At 40.5% G+C, this 9,292-nt stretch overlaps 1 protein-coding gene across 3 annotated transcripts; it reads left to right on the forward strand.

Moving 5' to 3' along the window:
• The first annotated feature begins 1,278 nt into the window (after positions 1–1,278).
• Positions 1,279–6,364, forward strand: LOC124257074. Of its 3 annotated transcripts, none has more exons than XM_046691053.1 (8): positions 1,280–1,468; positions 1,879–2,058; positions 2,889–2,951; positions 3,358–3,432; positions 3,806–3,826; positions 3,951–3,995; positions 4,219–4,300; positions 4,570–6,364. In XM_046691053.1, the coding sequence occupies exons 1-8, from the start codon at positions 1,381–1,383 to the stop codon at positions 4,949–4,951; spliced, it is 936 nt and encodes a 311-aa protein (XP_046547009.1). In that variant the 5' UTR covers positions 1,280–1,380; the 3' UTR covers positions 4,952–6,364. The 3 variants fall into 3 exon arrangements, with proteins under 3 accessions (XP_046547012.1, XP_046547009.1, XP_046547010.1); XM_046691054.1 differs by having other exon boundaries at positions 1,879–2,055; XM_046691056.1 differs by lacking the exon at positions 3,806–3,826 and having other exon boundaries at positions 1,279–1,468.
• The last annotated feature ends 2,928 nt before the right edge of the window (positions 6,365–9,292 follow it).

Here is a 9,292-nt window from a genome sequence, read left to right on the forward strand (position 1 = left end):
GCTCCCGCATGTACACTTGTTAAAAACTATTCTTGATCCTGCTGAACCAGTCTGGGGCGAGACCTATGAAGGGAACAACTGATTGTGCCAAACATTGACAATGGTTTGACGACATGTTCGATCGTGGATATTATATCAAATAAATTCCCTGAAAATGTATCACAATTGCGTGTCAAATTAGACAGACACATACAGCACAGATGTCTATTGATGTATGTTGTGTCGCACTACATGCACAGTGTTGACTGTATGGTACATATACACTCTGTCAAACTCGGACTCTGTCTTTCTCGGATTGCTGTATTAACAGGACTGAACTTACGGTCCTGGCGTAATCCTTCTTTGTTGCCATAATGAAAAAGCTCTGTAGCTCGGACTCTCATTATTTCGGATTTCGGACCAAAGTGTCGGCCCGAAAAGGTAGTTACACGTAAAACTGTACACGATATTGTGTATTCTCTGCCCTCTTTTGTAAACGTTTTTGTGTGTAAAAGCCTCCATGTAATGAACATGCACACATCGATAATCACATTGATTTCAATTAAGTACTAATAAAGTATCACGCTTTCACTTAAGCTCATATTCAGCTTTGTTTAACATCTGGTATACCTCTGAAGGTATGAAGAGTGTGTGTGTGTGATATCCATTGATATCAAGGAAGCCTCATGTTTGTAAACAGTATTGAGCAGGCTGTGTTTGAGCATTGGTCCGTGTAGATTTCCCGCTCTGTGAGACCACCCCAGCGTAGATTGTTGATGAAGTAAGGGGTGATGCACGTCGTTACAGCGACGTGCAGGACCTCAGAGTACAGGTTGTAAGTTGTAGCTGTGAATACTTCTGTTTTAACTCGTTCGAATCGTGATCATCCCGAGAGGCAGGGAATACGAAAACTCTCTTTTCACACATGCACTCTCTCACACATATTCGAACCGCACACTCTCTCACACACAAACGTACTCACATCCACACTCTCACACGCACGCATTCACGAACAACACTATCTACTTTATAGTCTCTCTTATGTTCACGCACACACGTACACATATGTTCTCACACATAAACCCGTACGATCAATCTCTCTCTCTCTGTCTCTCTCGTTCTCGTTCTCTCTCGCTCTCCCTCCTTCCCTCCCTCACGCACGCACACACACACACACACACACACACACTATTTATAATGTCAATATTCACACACACACACACACACACACACACACACACACTATTACATGCACAATCACATGCTGAGACAGTTCTCACAAATCTATAAACCCTTGACACTGGTGTATCATTACTCAATTGTGTCAGGCGTGTTACAACCCGGAAGCTGGGTCAGCACTCTGACAGTCTCTAGCTCCCCTTTGGTCACGACACAATAGCGATGGCCCGTGTACGCCCATCTCTCGCTGTTATAATACTGCTGATACTGACGTTGGATAATTCTAGAGTAACCCACAGTCAACATTCAGGTGAGTGACTGTTTTACTACAGATATAGACCATTCTTCAGCTCTAATCTCCTTCATGTCTTTTATCCACAAGATCTATACTGCACCTGACAACCGAAAGTCAATGAGAAGCATTATCTTTGCATGATGATATGTGTGTTAAGAGGAGGTAATATAATATGATCTTTACATGCATTTTGTTTTCATGTCCGAGATATGAAGTATCTAGGTTTATATAATATGTAAGGCAGTTGACCTCAGCAAGACCAACCAACATGAAAGTATACCAGGTTTTCACGCATCTCTCGTAACTATAGATGTGATGACGCTATAGAACCAATATATTGTCACCCACTAAATACTATACAGAGTTCTCATTATCTCATGTCAACCCTTAGAGATGTTATCTCAATTACTTACTTCTTTTTGTAGTAAATAAGACATTCCATGGATCCTGTTTCCCTGCAAACGCAACTGTGGCTGAGATAAACTGCAAGAAGGAAGGTGGAGATTTATTCAGCCTTGTGGATTTGAAGTTGGCCTATGGTCTTGTCGTGTTGGAGTCGGCAATACCTGATGTGGGGGCGATATGGATGAATGGCAACACAGGCAGTAATGTTTTTACGTATCATTATCTCATACTTGTGAACGGAAGCAAGCTTGTGTGACCGATTACGTCTAAATTGTTTGATTCTAAAATAATTCCTCTGTTATTTGTAGCTTACACATGTTAAATATGAATATTACACAAGCATATAGAGTGCGCTTATTACTTTAGGGACGACAGAAGATGACCCGTTGTCATTTCATTATCATCAACAAGATAGGGGCAGCATTGTAAATACAAGTAAATTGACGTTTCCGTGACCTGATAGACAGATCACCAGCAGTGGTTCGATCTATGGCCGCATACCAAAGTACACACACGCACGTACACGCGTACATGCATGCACCTTCACATACACACACCTACACACATGCACGAACACACATGCATGCATATCGTTTTCTTAGTGCATTTGTCTTCAATCCTCATTTCACCTCACCATATGAACAGACATGAAATATACAGGTGAAAACATCAACCATACGACGTTTATTGTATACGAAATACATGCATCTCACGCTTCGCACGCCCTTCTGCTGTTTTTCTGTTCTTCAGTAGTTAGTGAGTCTGACGTCTATCAGGAACTTTACAATACCTGCCGATATTACATCGACATCTTCGTGTTCTGTATTCGCAGCTACTTATCCACTCAATGTCAAGCATAGTCATAATGTCCCATATAAGTGCACCGCCTCATTTATATGTTCGACAAAAGATATATCACTTGCAACAATTCAAATTATTATGTGATGTTATACAGCAATCCAGTACACTGTTGGCATCATAAAATGCCCAATACAATGATCTCAATACATTGTGCAAAATGATGTTGCAGATCCCTGTCAAAGTACCACAGATGGAGCCAGTATCAAGACAAACATTTGTTGTGTGGCTGTTAGTGAGTACACGCTTGTGGCACATTACCACTGTATACATGTACCTGCTGTTCTTTGTGTATCATACAGCACAGATCCTCAATAACATCTGACCTCAAGGTCATCTCTACTGATGACATGTGTAGCATGATATCTGGCGTTTTTGGAGGATGTGCATTGTATTGTGCCAAGAGGTAGATACCGTTGATACAACATTTATCAGTGGTGAGAGAGTGAGCAGTGAAGTGGTTGGTTTATGCTGAACTTAACAGTGGAAATGTACTACATGCTTCTCGGTAGACTTATGTATGTAACTGACTGCCCCACATCAGCTGTTACTCTTCAAGCAACCCGATATGTCGCTTATTGCATGTGTGACATCAGCATAGTCTTGTTTGATTCAAACAGATTTTATCTTGCTTTTGTCAGATTCAAATGGCACTAACATATTCCAGACCGCCAACTGTGGAGACCAGTATCACTATGTTTGCAACTTAAACACTAGTAAGTGGAACAGCGTTCATTTGTAATTTGCAACAGCATGATTTAACTTCATTTTGGTGTACAATATCATAACGTTATGTAAACATTGTTTAAATTTCACTTGTAACAGGAAATTGTATTCATTATATGATAAAACTAAATGGAACGTAACTATATTAATTGGTCATTACGTTCATCTTGATATGACATGTGCACATCACTTCAAACATCCAAACTAGGTGGTCACTATGTCAGATCTAGAATCATATGAACAACATTAGTGTCCAGTTGAAATCTAGATGCTCACAAGATCTACATAGAAGCAACGTCAGATTATCCGAAATATAGTTGAATTTGTTGTGTGTATCTTCATCTTGTACATTGTTACCCACAGCTTCCACGGAAGAGCGAAATGGTAAGTATATATCATGCAAGAAGACTAAAGAATCAAGCATGCGATAACTCGCCTTACGGTTCGAGATGTGGAGCAGTATGAAACACAGATGTACAGCCATGTTTATTTTCTTTCTGTGCCACAGGAACACATCTCTACATACCTTGCTTGAACAACATACCTTCAACAGGTAAGCTGATGAAATGTTTCCTATCCCGGTATGTAATGTCACAGTCACTAAAACATGTCACATCCATGTCACAGGAAAGGCCGGAAATGGCATGTCAAATAAATATGTCAGAAATCTGCACTATTCGTCAACATCGTCCCTGCCTTAATCTATGAATTCTCTGTACATGTGTAATACTTCCCTTTAATGAGAATTGGTAGGTTACATTTTGTCACTTTTGCAGACATTGCTGGCATCATTGCGGGGACGTGCCTGACTATAACGCTTGTCGTGGCTTTGATAACTGTCTGGTGCTACTGCAGTCGGTAAGGGAATGGTCTTATTTGTGATGATTTTCTTAAACTGATATATACTTGACAAAAATAGTTACGGATATATGTAAATTTTGAAATTATGAATTATGATCTATTTATTCATTTACACCCTGATAAAATATCAATCATAAAAATACTAATATACCTAACTTATTTTGTCCAGTATATATGCACCATGCTGCTGAATTACAGGTAACGTTTTAGACCGGTGGGTTGTACATGGTACAAGAGTTCATAAAGAAACATTCTATGTGATTCAGGATCAGGAAACCCAAGCGTTATGCAGTGCGGGTTGAGAGTGCGATATACCACCGTCAACATCCTGATACAGACAAGGGAGGCAACAGAGCTGCTGATGTAACGGCTATAGATGACATCAACACAGACTCTGCTGCTATCAACCAGGAACAACGTAAAGGAGCAAATGGCGGCGATTATGACACATTGTGCAGGATGTGGTCAACAGAAGACAATGTAGTTAACCAGAGGTCCGACGTGGCGTCGGTGTACAGCCATTTGTCAGGAATTGACAATCTGGGTGGTTGGACCATCGAAAACCATTACGACAGCACCGCTGTACCCATGTATGACAGGAGACCTGTTGATAATTTATATGACAGAACACATGTCCCGGATATATAGACATAGATATACAGTCTTAATGACGTTTTACAGTTTGAATTCTTGTCCAAATGAAAGTGAGTTATGTGAAACGCCCTGTTGGATACTATTTTATTAATATTCAAAACGGACTTAGCATGGAAATGGACGTTGCAGTATGATGACGAGGGCAGCCATATCCTACACATGTAGAACGAGCCACCAACCAGGGCTCTGTTTCACAAAGCTATCGTAGCGCTCCGACTGTCATAAATCTATGTTACAGTATCGTAACGCTACGATAGCTTTGTGAAACAGGGACCAGTCGCTCATGCAAGGTAATTGGAAAGCATTACTTTACTTAGATGAAAGTCTCCAAAGTCACCTGCTTTGCGTTTTCGACCCTTGGCGTGAGATTGTGCAGCAGGAGAATGCCTGACCAAACGCTAGGTGTGTAAACATGGATTTCCAACTAAATCGGAACATTATTGTGCTTCTATGATCATCAATTTTGACAGACACAGTGGCTTTCTCCATGTAAAGAATGCTTTTACAGAGAAATATTATTTCAAATATAGACGTAATTATTTTCGCTCCTGCGTTTCTGTTAGGGAGTATATAATTATTGATAAAATATAGGTTGTTTAGTACAGCGCTAGGTACAACCAGGGCTAATGGCAGCAATCCGTCTTGTAAGTGTGGGATGGGAGGTCGGTTATGTATTGTACTGATAGAGAGAAGACAGACACTTGGATTCCGTACTGTACATATTGATCTGATAACCACCTCGTACATTTCATGAACTTCCGACTGAATCTTATCCCAAGACGTTTAAAGTAATTGTCTTGGTAATGTTTAAGCAAAAATCCAGCTCAGGCACATAGTTTAGTAAATGTACAACTAGAAAGATTTGGGATATTTGGGAAATCATATTGATTAGTATATATCAGAACAGAACATATTATTCTATATATAGTATCTTAATAGAGTTAATTTTATGAGATGGATGTTTATACTGTTTCTCGTTTCTTCTTTTATTCTTTATGGTGTGTGTGGTGTGGTAATAAAAACGGTTCATTTTAAATACTTACTGTCCAGCATAACAAGGTAGCTGCCTGTAGTACAATGTCTCATTCTCCGTCACTCTGCCTGGAATGACCAGTGCAATTATTAACATAGAATATTTACCACAAAATGCTAATTGCGAAGGAACGGCACACATCCTATCGGTTAACTCTGTTTCCCTGTTTCCTTATCATAAGGTCTTAGTACACTGCTTCTGTATCAGACAAGCTCTTTGCTACTGACGGTTCTGTGATACACCTGCTGACTACGGCCTTCTCTCCCTCATCAATATGTGACACGGGCTGTAGGCCTGGGGTTACTTGAGTGCTGGTGAAGTGACATCCATACCGGATGTTCCTAGTGACACATCAGCATCATATATAGGCTGAGAGGAGGAAACACGTCATGCATCCGCTACCCTTGATATGATATGAGAGAGGAGTTTGGAATTTGGATGTCTCCAATATGTAAACGCTTTCAACATACGCAATCTGTATCCATAGCAGATAAACCAAACGGGGGGAAATTGTTATATTTACGCACTGAAAGTTAAAATAGACACACCATTTCAGCATCGATATACCTCCAACGTTACATTTACCTTAATAAATACACGCATACAGAAGTTGAACTACAAATATTCAACATCGATAGTCAACGGGAGGTTACTCTAAATTTGACGGTGATGTTATCGTAGTATGCTACTTATTGCATGTTTCTGTGTTAGACTTATCATCGAAATGTTTCGTACTTGTACAACAGGATGAATAATAAATTTGTTGATTTAGCTAGTGGCTCAAGCACGGTATTGTTTAAATGACGTTAGGACATTGAAAGCTTGCTTTTCAGAGTAAAGGGAGGTAATGATTGGTCTCAACTATGGAATTGTAGCAGCTTTAAATATGGTCGTTTAGGATCGATTTCTAAGGGATGATAAGTGTGTTCGATAAAGTTTAAACTTTCTTTTCATCTAATTCGTGTTTTAATATACCCACGGCGAGCAAATCGTGGCATTGCTGAAGCGTTGACTGACTGATTGACTGAGATTGATTTTACGCCGCTCTTAGCAATATTCCAGCAACATCACGGCGGGGGACACCAGAAATGGGCTTCACACATTGTACCCATGTGGGGATTCGAACACGGGTCTTCGGCGTGACGAGCCAACGCTTTAACCATTAGGCTACCCCACCGCCCCCTGGAGCGTTGAAAGTGAAACAACCTGTATTAATAAACCCCTGCTAGTCACACAGTCTGTCGCAGTGTGCTGATCATATACACAACAAACACGTGTGTGAGCTGTCTGGGCCGATACATCACGCAACCACCCAGTCACGCGGGCATTAATGTGCAAATTGTGATGTTCACCATTAAGGTTGGGCAGATGTCTTCATAGATATGTGTTGAAAGATATAGTAGTTAAACTCTAAATAATGTAATATTTACTGATTTTAACAAATATATTATAGGTTATTTTCACACATCTCGTCCAGTAATCTATATAAACAATCTTCTTTTGACGACCATTTAATAAAATGCAAAAGCATTTTTCTGCTTCATTAATGTGACGGGTGTAATATTGATTACCGTTCAATAATCATCTTATCATGAATCATGTGTAACCTTGGGTGTTTCTCAGTACATGTTATCGTTGTGGAAAAAAACGCGCGTGTGTGGTATAAGAATGCAGTGAGTCATACCATAATATATCATACTCTCCGTCACAATGTTGTTATGTTAGAGTGTTATTCATTGTGCTAAGGCAGTAGGGTAGCCTAATGGATAAAGCGTTCGCTACTCACGCTGAAGACCCGGGTTCGATCCCCTACAATGTGTGAAGCCTATTTCTGGAGTCCACGTGTTATTGCTAACATATTGCTGAACGTTGCGTAAATCCATACTCAGTCACTCACTCACTGTTAATTGTGTAACCCCGCCGTGATGTTGCTGGAATATTGCTAAAAGCGGCGTAAAACCAACCTCAGTCAGTCAGAGTATTTCAAGTTACAGTTGTTTTGGATAAGGAGCCCATTGCCTCCCCTGGAAGCCTGACCACGGTTGCAATACTGGTGACTATTATCAGCACGGTCTTCATAATCAGTGCTGTAATCACAGCTTTGATATCATACTACTTCGATTTTGTACTGCAATTGGATTTTGTACTGGGAAGGTATCGTTAAATTGCTAATGGAATTTCGATGCTCAGTTAAAAATGTCTTTGTTGTCCAAACCCCTCATCATGTGTATGAGAGATATCGTGCAGCTGTGTATGAGAGATATCGTGCAGCTGTGTATGAGAGATATTGTGCAGCTGTGTATGAGAGATATCGTGCAGCTGTGTATGAGAGATATCATGCAGCTGTGTATGAGAGATATCGTGCAGCTGTGTATGAGAGATATCGTGCAGCTGTGTGTGTATCGTGCAGAGAGATATCGTGCAGCTGTGTATGAGAGATATCATGCAGCTGTGTATGAGAGATATGCATGCATGCAGCATGCAGCTGTGTATGAGAGATATCATGCAGCTGTGAATGAGATATCATGCAGCTGTGTATGAGAGATATCGTGCAGCTGTGTATGAGAGATATCATGCAGCTGTGTATGAGAGATATCATGCAGCTGTGAATGAGAGATATCATGCAGCTGTGTATGAGAGATATCATGCAGCTGTGTATGAGAGATATCATGCAGCTGTGTATGAGAGATACCATGCAGCTGTGTATCATGAGAGTATATATCATGCAGCTGTGTATCATGAGAGATATCGTGCAGCTGTGAATGTGATATAATGCACATGTGTATGAGAGATATCATGCAGCTGTGAATGTGATATCATGCACCTGTGTATGAGAGATATCATGCAGCTGTGAATGAGATATCATGCAGCTGTGTATGAGAGATATCATGCAGCTGTGTATGAGAGATATCATGCAGCTGTGAATGAGATATCATGCAGCTGTGTATGAGAGATATCATGCAGCTGTGAATGTGATATCATGCAGCTGTGTATGAGAGATATCGTGCAGCTGTGTATGAGAGATATCATGCAGCTGTGAGAGATATGATATAGCTGTGTATGAGAGATATCATGCAGCTCTGAATGAGAGATACCATGCAGCTGTGTATGAGAGATATCATGCAGCTGTGTATGAGAGATATCATGCAGCTGTGTATGAGAGATATCGTGCAGCTGTGTATGAGAGATATCATGCAGCTGTGTATGAGATGATATCGAGAGATATCATGCAGCTGTGAATGAGATATCATGCAGCTGTGAATGTGATATCATGCAGCTGTGAATGTGATACCATGCAGCTG

This window comes from Haliotis rubra, unplaced genomic scaffold (assembly GCF_003918875.1).
Source record: "Haliotis rubra isolate DU_JTF1 unplaced genomic scaffold, ASM391887v1 Scf649, whole genome shotgun sequence".
Lineage (NCBI taxonomy): Eukaryota > Metazoa > Mollusca > Gastropoda > Lepetellida > Haliotidae > Haliotis > Haliotis rubra.

Bases quoted from the DNA above. Each gene is read 5' to 3' on its own strand.
- LOC124257074 (XM_046691053.1), top strand. From the start codon at position 1,381: ATGGCCCGTGTACGCCCATCTCTCGCTGTTATAATACTGCTGATACTG. The intron at 3,433-3,805 runs GTAAGTGGAACA...TGTTACCCACAG, and splicing joins TGTTTGCAACTTAAACACTA to CTTCCACGGAAGAGCGAAAT. The intron at 3,996-4,218 runs GTAAGCTGATGA...TCACTTTTGCAG, and splicing joins GAACAACATACCTTCAACAG to ACATTGCTGGCATCATTGCG.